Source organism: Amblyraja radiata, chromosome 1 (genome assembly GCF_010909765.2).
Source record: "Amblyraja radiata isolate CabotCenter1 chromosome 1, sAmbRad1.1.pri, whole genome shotgun sequence".
In the NCBI taxonomy this organism is placed as follows: domain Eukaryota; kingdom Metazoa; phylum Chordata; class Chondrichthyes; order Rajiformes; family Rajidae; genus Amblyraja; species Amblyraja radiata.
Genome location: NC_045956.1, coordinates 7,032,790 through 7,051,505, shown reverse-complemented (window position 1 = coordinate 7,051,505; position 18,716 = coordinate 7,032,790). Strand labels below are relative to the sequence as shown.

At 42.1% G+C, this 18,716-nt stretch overlaps 1 protein-coding gene and 1 long non-coding RNA gene across 2 annotated transcripts in view; one reads left to right on the top strand and one right to left on the bottom strand.

Moving 5' to 3' along the window:
- fgf2 (fibroblast growth factor 2) overlaps positions 1 to 18,716 on the top strand; it is a 48,770-nt gene that overhangs the window by 13,668 nt on the left and 16,386 nt on the right. The window contains exon 2 of the mRNA XM_033016401.1: positions 10,591 to 10,694. Coding sequence (XP_032872292.1) covers positions 10,591 to 10,694 — 104 coding nt within the window. The remainder of the gene's footprint in view (positions 1 to 10,590; positions 10,695 to 18,716) is intronic.
- On the bottom strand, positions 2,495 to 18,097 carry LOC116969631. Its single transcript, XR_004410890.1, has 4 exons — positions 18,086 to 18,097; positions 12,404 to 12,506; positions 12,080 to 12,084; positions 2,495 to 2,514 (listed from the first exon to the last, which is right to left on the bottom strand). It is a non-coding gene; the product is annotated as an uncharacterized LOC116969631 (long non-coding RNA).

Below are 18,716 nucleotides of genomic sequence, written 5' to 3'. Positions count from 1 at the left end.
GGTAGAAAGTACCAAAAAGTTATTATGCAAGGGTAGAAGGCTAGCCTGGGGAGGTCTGGTTTGGTGAACACGAGGGGTTAGGAGGAGTAGCAAGGACACTCAAGAGAAAATGCTGACCTTGTAACTAAGGTTTGAGCCAAATAAACTTCAAGCTCAATGTGAAAGGGTTCAAGGGTCAAAGCTTTACTTTCCAAGATCCTGTGGAGTGAAAAGTATTTCTATGGATAATAAACCCTGATACTACCTTGACTCATCTCTGGTGATGGAAGGATTTTCACCACAGACTTTGTTAGAAGCTCAACAATCACTGCTTCTCTCCATATTTTCTTCAAGATATCCATTATCCCTTGAACCTTGCAATCTGCAACAATTTAAGAACTATTTATGTTCTGGCTTTGAAACTTAAATGTACCTTGTTATTATAAAATAAATGATCTGAAAATATTATAATGGCACTGCTGTTTTTTTTACTAATACTGAGCTTTTTAGCGGGTTAGGAGAAACTCCATATTTATGCTTGTGATAAAGTGCCCTAACTCTATTGGGTTTTCAATACTTGAATTGTGCTATAGCGAGCAGGCATTAAAATTAAACTTGAGGGATACAGGAAGGACTACTGGTAAAAATGTGTGGATATATTTTCAGCTAATCTATCTAGGTTTATTAAACATGCATGTTGTCAGGAGAGGAGTGGGGGGGGGGGGGGGTGGAGGAACTCAATTTAATTTTGGTAATATGAGCAGATAGCACAAAAATTGGTGTAAGCATTTAAAGTTGAAATTAGTTCAGAGGCCTGCAACTTGATTTCCAGCCTAGTCGTACATTTTCTGGAACAGATATTTTAACTCTGGGGGCCCAAATAAGGGTTTTATGAAGGGCTGCAATCCAGGATCAGCAGTGAGTTTGGCCACATCTGGGTAATTGTGATTTCAACAGTTCAAACTGAAATTAAAACCTGGCCATTGGCTTGTCCAGTGCCTTGAATATTTCAAAAATTAAAACGAGAGAAAATAGCCAAACATTTTTGAAAACCGAAATGCTGAAATTTCTGAAATGCTGCCAGTTAAAGATGAATCATGTATGTGACTTGGTAGACTCCTGTTCACGGAACTCGAGTGTAAAACTGCCAAATGTATAATCTGTGCCTGTTTTGAGAAGCGTTAATTATAGGTTTAAATTTAATTTCCCCTGGTTTAAAGGACATTTTCCCATTCTAGGCACCTTTTTGTGTGTGTGTTTTTTTCTCTCTAGGAATAAACAGGGCGAAAACTAATGTAAAAAATCTCATTTCAGAATTAAATAATACTCAGATTCTGTGTTAAGGGAAGACAAGGTTTTCAAGAATTTGGTAGTTAAACACATTAAATATTTTCTTCATTGATGTTGTGGAACCATACTTACAATGGGGCAGATGTTTTCGATAAATTGCATTCAATACTCCACAGTAGTAACAATATAATGTAAATCTACGGTGAAATTATGATTAACAAAAAAAAGTTTTAATTTTGATGCATTTGTGGTGTGGAAAGAGGGTGGGAAAAATGGTTGTTGTAACTAAAACATTTTTTTTTTGAAAGTGCATTTACAATGCAAATGTTGGAAATAGAATTTGAAGGTCATATATCCCAGTCATGACCATGGACCCCAGAATACATTTTAAACATTAACATTCATCTAATCCCACAACCCACAACTCATGGGTGAGACAGGTAAATGCTTCAAAATAACCCCATTGATGCATTGAATCATTTAACCTTTAATCTAATCTTTAGCTAACAGTGGGTGGGTGCATCTGATATTCACAATTAAATGTAACAGCTGGATTATAACTGTGAAGGCAGTCCTATACTCTTGTATGCAGCAGTTGCAAATGAATTGGGTACCGCTTTCACAGTCACACTTACAATGACTAAGCTATTTCGATGTAACTATCTAGAGGCAAGGTTACAGTCATAGAGTCATAGCATGATACAGTGTGGAAACAGGCCCTTCGACTGGACTTGCCCAGACCAACCATCATGTCCCAGCTACACTAGTCCCACTTGCCTGCGTTTGGTTCATATCCCTCCAAACCTGTCCTATCCATGTACCTGTCTAACTGTTTCTTAAACGGTGGGATAGTCCCAGCCTCAACTACTTTGTGTGAAAAAGTTACCCCTCGGATTCCTATTAAATCTTTTCCCCTTCACCTTGAACCTATGTCCCTTGACCCTCGATTCCCCTACTCTGGGCAAGAGACTGTGCATCGACCAGATCTATTCTTATCATGATTTTGTATACCTCTATAAGATCACCCCTCATCCTCTTGCACTCCATGAAATAGAGACCCAGTCTACTCAACCTCTCCCTATAGCTCAGACCCTCTAGTCCTGGCACATCTTTACATCTTTTCTGAACCCTTTCAAGCTTCACAATAACTTTCCTATAACATGGTGCCCAGAACTGAACACAATATTCGAAATGGGGTCTCACCAATGTCTTATACAACTACAACATGACCTCCCAACTTCTATACTCAATACTCTGACTGATGAGGGCCAATGTATCAAAAGTCTTTTTGAACACCTTATTTACCTACGATTTGACCTTCATGAACCATGCACCTGTACTTCTAGATCCCTCTGCTCTACAACACTCCCCAGAGGCCTACCATTTACTGTGTAGGTCCTGCCCTTGTTTGACGTCCCAAAATGCAACACCTCACACTTCTGTGTATTAAATTCCATCAACCATTCTTCAGCCCACCTGACCAATCGATCTAGATCCTGCTGCAATCTTTCACCACCACCTTCACTATCTGCAAAACCACTAACTTTTGTATCATCAGCAAACTTGCTAATCTTGCCCTGTATGTTCTGATCCAAATCATCGATGTAGATGACAAACAGTAACGGGCCCAGCACCGAACCCTGAAGCATGCCACTAGTCACAGGTATCCAGTCTGAGAAGCAACCTTCCACCATCACCCTCTGCTTTCTTCCACGGAGCCAATTTGCTATCCATTCAGCTATCGCTCCTTGGATCCCATGCGATCTAACCTTCCAGAGCAGCCTACCATGCGGAATCTTGTCGAACGCCTTAATTCCTGTTACAGCTCTACCCTCATCAACCTTTTTGGTCACGTCTTCAAAAAAATCAATCAGATTTGTGAGACATGACCTTCCACGTACAAAACCATGATGACTATCCCTAATCAGCCCTTGCCCATCCAAATGTCAGTAACCTACCAACTACAGATGTTAAGCTCACCAGCCTATAGTTCCCAACATTTTCCCTGCAGCCCTTCTTGAAAAGAGACACAACATTTGCCACCCTCCAGTCTTCTGGCACCTCTCCCGTATTTAAGGACGACTCGTAAATTTCAATCAGGGCTCCTGCAATTTCCACTCTAGTTCCCTGCAATGTCCTCGGATATATCTGATCAGGCCCTGGAGATTTGTCTACCTTCAAACACAACAGCACCTACAGTACTTCTTCGACGGTAACCCTGACTGCTCTTAAGACACTTCCAGTGATTGCTCCAATTTCCTCTGTCCTACTGTCTTTCTCCTTGGTAAATACAGAGGAGAAGTACCTTGCCCATCTCCTGTGGCTCCACACAGAGGTGACCAAAGATCCAAGATGGACCACTCCTGCTAAATACAATGGGCTGACATTTAGTACGCAACGGAGTGGGATGTGGACCTTTTTTTCATCCATTTCCGTAACCAGACCCGACCCAACTCGCAGTGTAATCAACGTTGCGGGGGAACAGTTTGTGTTAATAAATTATAATTTTGAAAATGAGAAGAAGATTTTTACCAAAGAACTTTTATTTTTACGAGGATGTTCCTGTAACAGGCTTCCGTCTCCGCACTAGTTATCTTTGCTCCGCTATGGGATCTTTGGTGCGGAGACGGAAGCCGGTTACGGAAATGGGACCTAAAATTACCCATGAATCTGCCCATGACCGTACTACGTCTTTTTCGTCGAGTGGGCCATCTTGCTCGCTATAGGATCTTTGGAGGTGACCACTTTGATTCCTGAAGGGTCCCACTTTCTATTTACCCTTTCCCTCCTTATGTATATCCCCCTTATAACAGTCATTCGCTGTTGATCACTTCATGTTGTACTTCCGGTGGCGCTGGTGCCAGCAGCCTCCACCTTCAGCCCGGTATCTTTTTGTTTTTTTGTTTTTTTAGTTATGTTAAAGTGTGTTTTTTATGTTTTTTTAAATGTCTTTATGTGGGGGAAGAGGGCACGGTAAGGGGGATACCGTCCTTCGGTCGCTTCCTGGAGAGGACGCGACTATTATTCGACTCGCGTCCTCACCCCCCCAGCGGCCTACCTACTGGATTGGCGCGGCCTTTCCTGCCGGGATCGACCAGAGCTCCAGCAGCGGCGGGACAGCGCTGTAACATCGCGGGGCTGGCGATGCCTTACCGGGGATCGCCGTCTGGAGCCCGGAGTGCTGGACCTGCTGCACCGACATCATGGAGCTGCGGTTTGCGGAGCTCCCAACGCGGGCGGAGCTGATCAACAACGCGGGGTCCTGCGACTCTGCCCGGCTCGGGAGCTGCGGACTCGGGAGCTGCGGACTCCGGCTGCGGGAGGCGGCTGATCGGGAGTTCCGGGCCGCTGAGGAGGAGGATGTTCACCGTCGGGGATCGGCGTCGGCGTTCCACCAGCCCGGCGTGAGGGCCTGAACATCGGGCCGCCCGGTGCGGCGACTGCGGGTGCTCGGAAGGCCCAGACCACGGATGAACATCTGGGAAGATCGGAGGGGAGGCTGGCTGGACTATGGTGCCTTCCTCACCTTGGTGCCACTGTGTTATGTTGTGTCGTGGACTTTCTGTGTTTGTGCTTTTCTTTTTTTAATTCAATTTTATTTTTAATATGTTTTATTATTTATTATTTATTTATTTTTATGATACTGCCTGTAAGGAAAATTCATTTTGTTGTCTCTAATTGAGACAATGACAATAAATTTGAATACAATACAATGTATATTTTGTAGTGTATTTCTTCAGAATTTTTGTTCAGAATGTCCATTTAATAAGTTATTATTGTAGTCTTAAAAAATGCTGCAAAGTGTTTAAGTTCTTTATTTTTAATGTATTGCATTCAGATATTGTACAGTAATGCGAATTCTAGCAAAAAAGTGATGCCACCAGAAGACAGTATCTTTTGACAATAAATCTTTGAATTTGAATGAAATGATTTCAGTGTTAACACATTCCCAGTATGAAATATTTCCACTGGATGCAGTACAACTTCTCCACCCAAATGTGTGGATTGTTCAACACTGAGATATTTTCCATCTACAGAGGCAACTAACCCTCTGGTATCTCCAAGAATGGCTAACGGAGTCACCTTGGAACTTATTTTGTATTTGTTTCATGTCCACTGTTAACTGTGTTAGAAGTACTAATTCTTTCAGTGGATCTGTATCGGTAGTAATATGATAGAACAGTACAGATTAGGCTCTTCGAACCACAATGTCTGTGCCGAACATGATGCCAAGATAATTATTTTCCTTCCTGCCCATAACCATTCCCTACATATCCATATGCCTATCCAGAAGTTGTTTAACTGCCACTAACATATCTGCTACAACCATCACCCTGGCAGTGGATTCCAGGTACTCGTCACCTTCTATGTATAATTAAACAAAATGCCCCATCAGGGCTCTCGCTTAACTTTTTTTCCCTGTTGCCACATAGAACAACCTCGGCAGCTTTTTATGTTGCCAAATGACAGTTTAGGTGGTCATTTAAGACGGTTTGCATGACGCGTACGATAATGTGCTCGGACGAAGTGCGTAGTTACCAGTCGGAATTATGCTCAATGAAGCATTCACATATTATTTCTGCTTCAAATAAAGTCACAAACTAAACATATTCACCAATCAAGACATGATATATACCACAATGACATGCAGCAAAATTACAATACAGTATCTCAACTCTTTTTACACGTTGCAATGAATGCAATTTCTATTATTTCTTTCCATTTCCAAACAAAAATATGGTTATTCAGCGTATGATCAACCTCGGTGAGACCAAGCGCAGGCTTGGCGATCGCTTCGTATAACACCTCCACTCAGTTCGCAATAACCAACCTGATCTCCCGGTGGCTCAGCACTTCAACTCCCCCTCCCATTCGAAGTCCGACTTTTCTGTCCTGGGCCTCCTCCATGGCCAGAGTAAGGCCCACCGCAAATTAAAGGAACAGCACCTCATATTTCGCTTGGGTAGTTTACATCCCAGTGTATGAACATTGGCTTCTCCAATTTCAGGTAGTCCTTGCTTTCTCCATCCTCCCCCTCCCATTCCCAGCTCTCCCACAGTCTACTGTCTCCGCCTCTTCCTTTCTTTTTCCAGCCCCCCCACCCCTCCCGACATAAGTCTGAAGAAGGGTCTCGACCCGAAACGTCGCCTATTTCCTTCGCTCCATAGATGCTGCCTCACCTGCTGAGTTTCTCCAGCAGCTGAGACCCGAGAGCGAGCGCCGAGCCGAGACCCAAGAGCAAGCGCCGAGCCGAGAGCTAGCGCCGAGAGCTGAGACCCGGACACGAATGGCGGGCGGGTGTCCCGGTTGTTTGCCAAGCCGGGCAAAATGGCATGGCTTTTAGGTTGCCCGGCGGGACTGTAAGTTGCCATTGGCACCTGGGCAACCGCTAATTTCAAGCCCTGCCTACACATCTCTTTTAAACTTTGCCCCTCTTTAAAGCTGTGCCCCCCCCCCCCCCTCAGTATTTGATTTTTCCATCCTGAGTAAAGGATTCTGATGTCTACCCTATCTATGCCTCGCATATTTTTATATACAGATCTTGTAACTCTTAACTTTAGCTGAATTTAAATCTCCATTATTATTTACCCTTCATGAGCATTTCTTCAGCTTTAGAAGGTGCTAACTGATAATTCCCTTGTGGGATGTATTTACAGATGCTACCTGGGAGAGAAATGGGTTAAGAAATTAGGGAAATCCTGTGGCAGATTATCTTTATTATAGAATCATTATTTCTTGAGGTTTAAATATGGTGGTATTAAAACTTCTAAAGCTCAAGATAACTATCCTTATTTTGTTGCTTAATACTCCTGCAACCTTTCTGAACACACAGCCTGAGGTCATAATAATGCAATTGATTGGTGCCAAAGATTTTAATATGTAGTTGAGCTGCCTAGTAATAATGGATAATGACATTTCTAAGATGCGGAAGTAGTAGAGGTAGGTTATTAACACTTCCGTCACTGGAATGATAAGGCATGAGAAGGGCATATAAGAAAATAGTGAGTTAATTTTCATGCTTGTGGTTAGCTAAACCTTCAGGTATATAACTATTAATTAAAATGCATCCACATCAATGATTTGGATGAGAGCACACATAGCTAGATTGGCAAGTTTGCTGATGATACAAAAGTTAGTGGTTTTGCAGATAGTGAAGATGGTTGTGAAAGATTACAGCAGGATCTGGATCAATTGGCCAGGTGGGCTGTGGAATGGTTGATGGAATTTAATACAGATATGTGTGGGGTGTTGCATTTTGGGACGTCTAACAAGGGCAGGACCTACACGGAGAATGGAAGGCTTCTGGGTAGTGTTGTAGAGCAGAGGGATCTAGGAGTGCAGGTGCATGGTTCCTTGAAGGTTGAGTCGCAGGTAGATAAGGTGGTCAAAAAGACTTTTGGCACTTTGGCCTTCATCTGTCAGAGTATAGAAGTTGGGAGGTCATGTTGCAGTTGTATAAGATGTTGGTGAAACCGCATTTAGAATATAGTATTTAGTTCTGGGTACCATGTTATTGGAACAATATTGTCAAGCTTGAAAAGGCTCAGAGAAGATTTACGAGGCTGTTGCCAGGACTAAAGGGTGTGAGTTATATGGAGAGGTTGAGTAGGTTGGGTCTCTATTCCTTAGATCGCAGGAGGATGAGGTGTGATCTTATAGAGGTGTACAAAATCATGAATGGAATAGATTGGGTCAATGCACAGAGTCTCTTGGCCAGAGTAGGGGAATCAAGGACCAGAGGACATAGGTTCAAGGTGAAGGGGAAATGATTTAATATGAAACTGAGGGGTAATCTTTTCACACAAAGAGTGGTAGGTATATGGAACATGCTGTCAGATGAGGTAGTTGAGGCAGGGACTATCCCAACTGTTAAGAAACAGTTAGACAGGTACATGGATAGGACGGGTTTGGAGGTATATGGACCAAATGCAGGCAGGTGGGACTCGTGCAGCTGGGACATGATGGTCGGTGTAGGCAAGTTGTCCCAAAGCTGTTTCCACACTGTATCACTCTGTGTCTCTACATTAATATTCATTGTTAAATCTAGAATGTTTTACGTGCTTAAATAACTCGAAATTCTGTTAAATATTTTTTTGTAATGTTAAATGTCTTGTCTTTTCAGTTTCATGGCTCAAAAGTGTTTTATTGTCATATGTTCCAGTTAGAACAATGACTTTTTAACTTGTTACAGCACAACAGAATATGCAAACATAGTATGATATGACAAACGAGAGAGATAAAAGAAAAGATCAGTGTGTGTATGTATACACCTACTCACAACATACCCATATATCTAGACATAACTAAAATTCTGATATTGTGCTCTTCCGGTTTTGCGTTGTTTTTTATTTGCGCAAAAATGGTACATGATAGCACTACAAGATTTTGCCACCTTATCATTCTCCTGTGCTCAAGTGCACCAAGTTTTGTTCAGAACGATGGTATATTTTCAAAGTTATTAAGGTTTAAAAATCTTAAAAAACGCGCATGCGCAGATTGGTCTCCTCTCCTGTCAGTGACCAGTATGCAGATTGGTCTCCTCTCCTGTCAGTCACTGAGACGGTGATGCCCCTTCCGGCCCCACTGGCGGCGCCTCTCCTGCCTCACTCATTAACTCCCCTCTTCCCTCCTCACAGTAACTTGTCTACCGTCTCCCCCATCACCGCCACGGGGGGGGGGGGTTCAGTGGAAGTCCTGGTCCCATCTCTCTCCCTCATTCACTCCTCTCCCCCGCCCGCCCTCTGCAGCAATGGCGGTCCCGTCTACCTGTTTCTCCGGGTGGATGGTTGTGACCGTCCGTGTCCTCCGCTGCTGCCGCGGTAACTCGCCCTCATGGTGTTCTCGGAGGATATCTTCACAAACTCGTGATGCCCACCGTGACGAACACCAACTCGGTGGTGGCAGCGAGCAGGTAGGGGGTGGGCGGGGACGGGCCGAGCGGTGGCTGAGCCGGAGTGGGCAGAGGGAGGAAGAATCGGCTTCACACACACACACACACACACACACACACACACACACACACACACACACACACACACACACACACACACACACACACACACACACTCTTCTCTTTCTTATGCCACTTTCACAAGCATACACAGGGGATGCCACACTGGTCTTTTAACCTCTTCTGACCAACCAGTATCCCCACGATCCTTCCAAATTAATCAGTAATTTAATCACCCTTCCTCCAAACCCTTCCTGTTATATTACATTTGTTCACAATGTGGCCATTCTTGGATAAACCAAATACAAATTGGGTGACTGTTTTGTGGAGCACTTGTGGTTAGATTGCAGGGGTGACTCGAGATCTCTATTTCCTGCCATGGTGCCCCGAAATGAACACAATACTCTAAATGTGACTTCACCAATGTCTTGTATAACTGCAGCATGACATCCCAACTTCTCTTTGCAATACTCTGACTGACGAAGGCCAATATGGCAAAAGCTTTTTTAATCACCCAATCTGCCTGTGATGCCACTTTCAAGTAACTATGTACCTGCACGCCTAGATCTCGCTGCTCTACAACACTCCCTACCATTCACTGTGTAGGTCCTGCTCATGTTAGACTTTCCAAAATACAACGCCTCACATTTATTTGAATTATCTTTATGTCTGGGTGCACTGTTATGTACTTGACTTCAAATTCTGCAACTTTGGATAATTTGTTATCTCTAGGACGGGCATTTGCACTGTAAGTTATCCATCAATGATATTGGCTCCGTTTTAATTTCTGACTTCTGCTTTGCCATTTACCTCCTTCGATTCACCATCCTGAATTAAAATGTTGACATCTCTTAATTGGAACTGGATCAGGCTTCATAGAACTAGATAAAATCTTCTTTTATGCAAGCTGTACTCATTTGAGAAGACACCTTAGTTTAGAAATACAGCGTGAAAACAGGCCCTTCGGCCCACCGAGTCTGCACCAACCAGCAACCCCCACACATTAATATTATCGTACACACACTAGGGACAATTTACAATAATACCAAGCCATTAACCTACAAACCTGGACGTTGTAGGAGTGCGAGAGGAAACCGAAGATCTCGGAGAAAACTCACGGGGAGAAGGTACAAACTCTGTACAGACAGCACCCGTAGTCAGGATCAGTCTCTGGCACTGTAAGGCAGCAACTCTATCACTGCGCTGCCATGACACCGAACATGAAGGATAATAAAATTTGCCAGCAGTGCTATCTATCCTGTGGATAAAAATATTTTGAATCCATGAAATTACTCCCACCGTAATTTGAAACTTTTGAAAATTGTATTAATGACATCTAATATATATATTTTGAAAAACATTTTTTCCAGTTAAACTACAACTGCAAGCTGAATCTATTGGAGTCGTATCCATCAAGGGCATCTGTGCTAATCGATATCTTGCTATGAGTGAAGATGGCAGATTGTATGGATCGGTAAGCAGCATTTTTTTTTATATCGATGCATTTATTAATTTTGTATTGTTTTTGTGTATCCACAAATCCTGACATTTGAATTAACCCCACAGTGAGTATCTTGTATTTTCACTCTTTAAAGATTGTTGTATATAGCAGTGATTTATTTTGGTAGATGTCAACCTATGTTAGAGGTTGCACAGGTAAGCTCTAACCAAGGTTACACGCTATGTCACAAATATCGTAATTATATAATTGTGACATATTATGTCATAATATAATATTCTCAACAGAAATTAGTCACAATTATCATTGCTTTCCATGTTTGGATGTGGGAAAATATGTTTTGGATGACCATTGTTAATTAAATCAAAGATTAGTTCATTTTGCGATATTGCAAGCAAAAATGATATTAAACTAAATGACTTATTTCGAAGAATTTTGTTCCAAAGAAACATCCTAATAGTGGGACTGTACACATTTTATAGCCCTACCCTTAGCAACGCCATACTACAGATAAAGAAGCATATTCATGCTCTACATGTCCCATTTAACTCATCTGACTGACCTTGTGCTTTTACAGATAGAAACATAGAAAATAGGTGCAGGAGTAGGCCATTCGGCCCTTCGAGCCTGATGATCATGGCTGATCATCCAACTCGGTATCCTGTACCTGCCTTCCCTCCATCCCCCCCTGATCCCTTTTGCCACAAGGGCCACATCTAACGCCCTCTTAAATATAGCCAATGAACTGGCCTCAACTACCTTCTGTGGCAGAGAGTTCCACAGATTCACCACTCTCTGTGTAAAAAATGATTTTCTCATCTCGGTCCCAAAAGACTTCCCCCTTATCCTTAAACTGTGACCCCTTGTTCTGGACTTCCCCAACATCGGGAACAATCTTCCTGCATCTAGCCTGTCCAACCCCTTAAGAATTTTGTAAGTTTCTATAAGATCCCCCCTCAATCTTCTAAATTCTAGCGAGTACAAGCCGAGTCTATCCAGTCTTTCTTCATATGAAAGTCCTGACATCCCAGGAATCAGTCTGGTGAACCTTCTCTGGCAAGAATGGCAAGGAAAAGATATTCCCTTTTTGTCTCATTTACTGTCCTATTACATGCTCTCAACTTTAAATCACTATTTCTAAATGTTCTGATGATGAAATATTAACTTTGTTTTTCTTTCTCCAGAAGCACTTGATCTGGGTGTTTCTTGCATTTTCTGCTTTTATTTTGAACATCCTGGTAGGGTTTCTAAATTAATAACGATGTGTTTCTGTTAGGTTTGAACTGCATATTGTCAAAAACACAAAGAGTTCATTTATTACACTTGGTGTTAGTTATTACATTTAATTTTCACTTGGTACTGAGAGCCGATGTTTTGAATATTTTAAAGTTAAAACACACCATGTCTTTATTGCCTTGCCACTGGTCTTTTAACCTCTTCTGACCAACCAGTATCTCAACGGTCCTTCCAAATTAATCAGTAATTCAATCACCCTTCCTGTTATATTACATTTGTTCCCAATATGTTCATTTTTGGATAAACCAAATATAAATTGGGTGACTGCTTTGTGGAGCACTTGTGGTTAGTTTGCAGGGGTGACTTAAGATCTCTATTTCCTGCCATGGTGCCCCGGAATGGACACAATACTCTAAATGTGACTTCACCAATGTCTTGAATAACTGCAACATGACATCCCAACTTCTCTTTGCAATACTCTGACTGACGTAGGCCAATATGGCAAAAGCCTTTTTAATCACCCAATCTACCTGTGAGGCCACTTTCAAGGAACTATGTACCTGCACTCCTAGATCCCTCTGCTCTACAACACTCCCTACCATTCACTGTGTAGGTCCTGCTCAGTTTCTTCCCAGGTATAAATATCACAACCACTTTGCCCTGGTCCAACCAGATTGATGCCATATCCAAGCAAGCATGCAACACCTCCACTTCTTCAGAAGGCTAAGGAAATTCAACATTTCTCCAGTGATGCGACACAATTTCTACAGATGCATCATGGAAAGCATCCTATCAAGATGCATCACTGCTTGTAATTGCAGAGAGTTGCGAACGCAGATTCCCAACCCCATATCAGCCCCACATGTACTTCATATTGTCTCTGGAAAGCAGCCAACACAATCCAGGATTACTCACACTAGGGTTGCCAACTCTCTCACTCCCAAATAAGGGACAAAGGTCAAATTACAGGACAAATTCCCGACGGCAATTCGTTGACCGACTCGGCCGTGGCTGGGTGAATGATGAGTTGTCCCGGGTGCTGGACTGCACACAAAGCCCAGCCGGCGGGCCAATTGAGGAGTTTTGACCCACGCGACATCGTGCGCAAAGTCTGGTACCCCACCCAACTCATGAACCGGTGATCGGCCATGAGAAGAAGGGGTGGTGGTGTCGGCGGTAATGGAAGGTCCGAAGATCGGACAGCTGGCTGGGCTGCCGACCGATGGGGCCACGGGTGAGGCGCTGCTGCTGCTGCACTCCATGGGTTGCACTACGTCGGGACGCGTGAGGCGGAGCCGGACGCGGCGCTCCAACCCGACAGTCCCCTCGACCCAAGTAGTAGCAGTCAAATACGGGACAAGGGTGGTCCAGTACAGGACAAACCAATTTAGCCCAAAATACAGGATGTCCCGGCTAATACGGGACAGTTGGCAACCCTCACTAACACCCTGGTCATTCTCCCTTCACCCCTTCCTGCTGGGCAGAAAATAGGAAGGTTTGAAAGCAAGCACCACTAGATTCAAGAACAGCTGCTTCCCCTCTACACTCAGACTCTTGAACAGATTGCTCGTAAGCTAAGGATGAATTCTCAGTCTTCCAATTTGCCAACTGTGGCCCTTATCTGTACTTTCACTTTAGCTGTAACACTATATCCTCCACTTTGTTTATTTTCACTTTTGCAATACCTAATACACTTAAGTGCGATGTTTTACTTGGATAACGCACAAAACAAAGATTTCCACTGTATCTTAATGCACGTGACATTAATATAATGGTTCCTTTTTTGATGTTCCTTGTGCAGGTTTAGTAGTTTTCATACTTTGAGGATTGTGTATATCATTTTTTTGTCATAAACCTATCCGTTTAATGGTAGAAATCTTTCTGCTGAGATGGTCGTGGGGGTGAAGGACAAGAGTCCCTCAAGATGTTTGGGGATCTAATTTCTGTTGACAATTTCATGGAATGTTGAGTGATGACTACTATGAGAGGTTTGCCTTTGGATTGATATTAAACTAGGTTCCTTATCTTCCCCATGAAGGTAGAACCGGGTGATTTTAGTGGCGATTTTGAAGAATAACAGGGGGATTTATGATGGTGTCCTGACCAATATTTATTACTCAACAATATTGGTGATGGCAAAACTCTTGTAATTATCTCATTCCTTTTTGTTAGCTACCCTTTGTTTCCAGTAAAATCAGGAATGGCTTAAAACATAGAAACATAGAAAATAGGTGCAGGAGGAGGCCATTCGGCCCTTCGAACCAGCACCGCCATTCATTGTGTTAATCCTATACTGAAATTCTCTTGTTACGAAGGCCAACATTCCATTAGCTTTCTTCACTGCCTGCTGTACCTGTAAGCCAACTTATGGCTTAAATCATAAATGGCTGTGATGCAGTTTGAATATTTTGCTGAGATGGAAAGATGTTTTAAATACAGATTTTTGCTCTGTACTTTGTACATTAACTTAGCTAAATACTGATTCATACGATTTGTGAAATCTGTGCTGAAACGTTCTCATTTTCTGCTGTGTCAGCAAAAGCGCTTAAGTTGTGTAAAGCATCAGATAGAACAAATCACTGCAGCACTTTGCTCCAATAGTGTGCTTTGATCGCTACTTGATGATTCTCGTACAACATTCCATCTTGTCAGCTATCAAACTTGTCCTTCTGAAGTAAATATCTCAATACTAAATCTCCCGTGACCTTATGCCATATGAGATTTTGGATTCCTTTATTTATTTGCGAAGATACTCAAATCTTTAATTCTGTTTGTTTCATGTTATAAGGTGAAAAACGTATGTGAAAATCCTTTGCGCCCAATCAGTACCTGATTTTGTATGTTGCAAATAAGCATTCATTGGCTTTTAATAATTTAGGTGCTTACACTGTTGCTATGAATACAATGTATTACCCTACTCTCACATGGAATTATAAAGCCATTTGGACAGGTTTTGTCATATCATTTAGCGCCCAACATAAAGGTCAATTTCTGGAAACCAATCTGAACTACTTCTAAGCAAAAGTGTAAATGTGCAAATCAGTATAAAAGATAGGAGGGCATGCATTCTGTGAAAATCCTAATTTACTATAGACGTATGCATTGCCAATGGAAAAAGATACATTATCCATTTCCAAATATGCATAATCTACCAGATTGATGTACGAGGTTTTTGTTAGTAATTTATTTAGGTCTCTGTGTATGTTGCAGAAGTTATAAGCATGGAGGATTGCCTTTGGGACTATTGAGTTTTGGATCTTTTGCCCATCCCTTTTTTCTGTGTTTTGACCATTCCACCGATGGGAACATTTTGTTTATCTTTTCAATCCAGACCCTTCATGATTTTAAATATTTCCACTTGTCTCCTCCAGGCAACGAAGAATAAACCAGCTTCTTCAGTTTATTCATTTAATTCCACCAGCCTTTCACTATCTAATATTATTGTCTCCCAGTCCACTATTGAGACAATTCTGAACTGGTTTTGTGGTCCGAAAATTTGAAAGCTGTCATTAATATACAGGCAGAAATTTAGTGTTGTAAATCCCTAAGAACATTGTTGTACACTTCAACAATTGCCTGTCTCCTGGCCAATTTTCCATCTTATGCTGCTACTATCCTCTTACTCCCTTGGCTTCACATTTGATTATATACATAATGCCATGTGGTAAAAGACACTTGCATCCTTTGTTTAAAACTCTTTAGCAGGAACACTTTTTTTCCCTTCTGATCAGAATTGTTTGGAGTACGAAATTATTAATATTACCGTCTGACAGTTTAAATGAAATGATTGTTACAACATACCCATCCATGGTGCTTCAAAAATCCTGCACAATTTCATGTCTCTTGTGGCTTTCTGGATGAATGAATTAAAAAAACAAATCTTCTGTAAGTGAGCTGTGTGCTCTCAGTTGGTTAACTGGCAAATTGAAACACTCTGGCTTATTCATTACAAATCTACTTGGCTTCAGCATGTTCGATGGCGGGAACATTTTACAGTAGTTTGTTGAGGTCCGTACATTGTTTAATCAAATGTTACTTGATTGACCCAGAGTTCATGTTTGAAGGCAATGAACCACACCTCTGAAGTTTGCCAGTGGAGACTCAAAGTTGTGACATTGAATAGTATGTGGGGTGGGGGGGTGGGGGGGGGGGGGGGGGGGGGGGCACAAGCTTGGTATGCCAGCACTGAGATTCCTGGCTGAGGGACTCTACTCTTCCACGCAGTGAACCTTGTCTTGCTTTGTTTACATGGTTAAACCTAAAACGCAGTGGGGGAAAAACCTACATCATCATCCATTAAAACTATTAAATGAGAAGTCCACTTACAAGATCCTGAACTAAATGGATGGAGGAATGGTTGGAATTTAATTTCCCAAAACGGGGGGCAAGCAAAGGATAACCAAATGAATCTCTTAGTTTAGCGATTATAGCGTGGAAACAGGCCCTTCAGCCCACTGAGTGCACGTCAACCAACAAACACTAGTTCTATCCTCCACACGGGACAATTTACAGGTCCATTAACCTACAAACCCTCACTTCCTTGGAATGTTGGAGGAATCCAGAGCAGCTGGCGAAAACCCACGCGATCACAGGGAGAATGTACAAACTCTGTACAGGCAGCTAAAGGGCTTGTTTCTGTGCGACCTGATTCCGTAATGAGACTCGTTAAAATCACAGCCAAATAATAGGAAACTCTTTTGTTATTCTTGGTCCATCTTTTAAAAAGCATAATTGTGCAAGAATAATTGCATTGTGGTGCTGATCGTTCAGAAACACGGTATTAAAGCATTATTGTCTTTTCTTTCGATGTCTTGGTGGGGCTCCCACAAATTTCCATTTGAATTGAGCCAGTGTTGATCATAGTATTATCATGAGTAATAACTCCCTTCAGCACCATTGTTTGCAGCTGGCTGATGGTCTATTCCAATCAAATGACATCATTCTTTAAAGATATTATTATTAATCATTATCAGAACTAAAAGGCAGTTGGTAAAGACGATGTTGCTGTGTCTGATCATTCCTACAGTTTATTTTGAATTTTATTTTCCATGCGACGTTTGGGAATTGGGAATGTATGCCTGTGTATCAGCTGTAAGAGCTTGATAGTCAGGCATTTAATAAAATTGAGTTCAAACCATGGGAGTATGGATGTGGGACTAGGTTTCCTCGGCCTGGCCTGCTGCCGACATTCTGGCATCGTGGATAATCATCAGATGGAGAAGACTGGAGAGGCTGCTCTTTGCCAATCCCTGAGCATTCAGCAAAGGGGGTGGAGCTTGAAGTATTGGCTGCTGCTGTCATTTGCTGTTATCTTGTCCAGGCATGTCCTACAGGCCTTTGTTAAGGTCTGTTTTAAATTAATATTAAAAATCCTCTGATAGTCTTACATTTCTCTGAAGTAACAAGTGCTGTACACAGTCAACTGTTTACAAGGGTTTGTCATAAAACTGATGGCTGGAAATTAAAGTACTTGTTGAACTGTCATTGCAGGACTGGAAGGTGGGATTAGGTTGCTCGCTCTAGGATTCTAAAGATATAAATTGATCTGTTATAAATTTTGCAAGGATTTCCATGCCCTTACTTAGTACAGTTCAGGAATAGCTACTTCCCCACAGTCATCAGGTTATTAAACTTGGCTCGGACAAAACTCTGAACATTAATAGCCCATTATCTGTTATTTGCACTTTATCAGTTTATTTATTCATGTGTGTATATATTTATATAATGGTATATGGACACACTGATCTGTTCTGTAGTCATGCCTGCTATGTTCGTTTTGTACTCGCTAGAATTTAGAAGATTGAGGGGGGATCTTATAGAAACTTACAAAATTCTTAAGGGGTTGGACAGGCTAGATGCAGGAAGATTGTTCCCGATGTTGGGGATGTCCAGATCAAGGGGTCACAGTTTAAGGATAAGGGGGAAATCTTTTAGGACCGAGATGAGGAAACCATTTTTCACACAGAGTGATGAATCTCTGGAATTCTCTGCCACAGAAGGTAGTTGAGGCCAGTTCATTGGCTATATTTAAGAGGGAGTTAGATGTGGCCCTTGTGGCTAAAGGGATCAGGGGGTATGGAGAGAAGGCAGGTACAGGATACTGAGTTGGATGATCAGCCATGATCATATTGAATGGCAGGCTTGAAGGGCTGAATGGCCTACTCCTGCACCTATTTTCTATGTTTCTATGTCTATGTTTCTGTTGTGCTGAAGCAAAGCAAGTATTTCATTGTTCTATCAGGGACACATTACAATAAACTCTCTTGAATCTTGAATCTTGATGCCTATCATTTTACTATCAAATATTTGCTCACTGATGCCCATTTTGAGAATCACTGGGTTCTCTTGGTTCCAGACCTCATCACTTCCTTGTTCCAAATATGGATACATCACTGAATTCCAGAGCTGAAGTAAGAATGACTCCCCTTGATATCATGGTAACATTTGAAGTGTAAAACCCTGGTGTCCCAGCAAAGCTGTGGAGTTAATGGTCAAGGGAAAGACACTACAAATGACTGAGCTTGCAGAAGGGAAGACGGTTGGTGGAAGTGAAACATCCCCCCCAGAACATTATTGCAGGAATACTCAGAGTAATATTCAATTGTAGTTCTTCAGAAAATGAAGCCATCCGTGCCCATCTGCATGTATAGACCTAAAATATGTGCATATCACTGACAATATCGTGTGACATTAGGGTTATTTGCAGTGTGAGAGAGTCAATCCTTAACATTCAATACCACTGCCATCACTGAGTTGCCCTCTAAGATTGAGCAGGGTATCAACATTGAACACAGTAGCTAT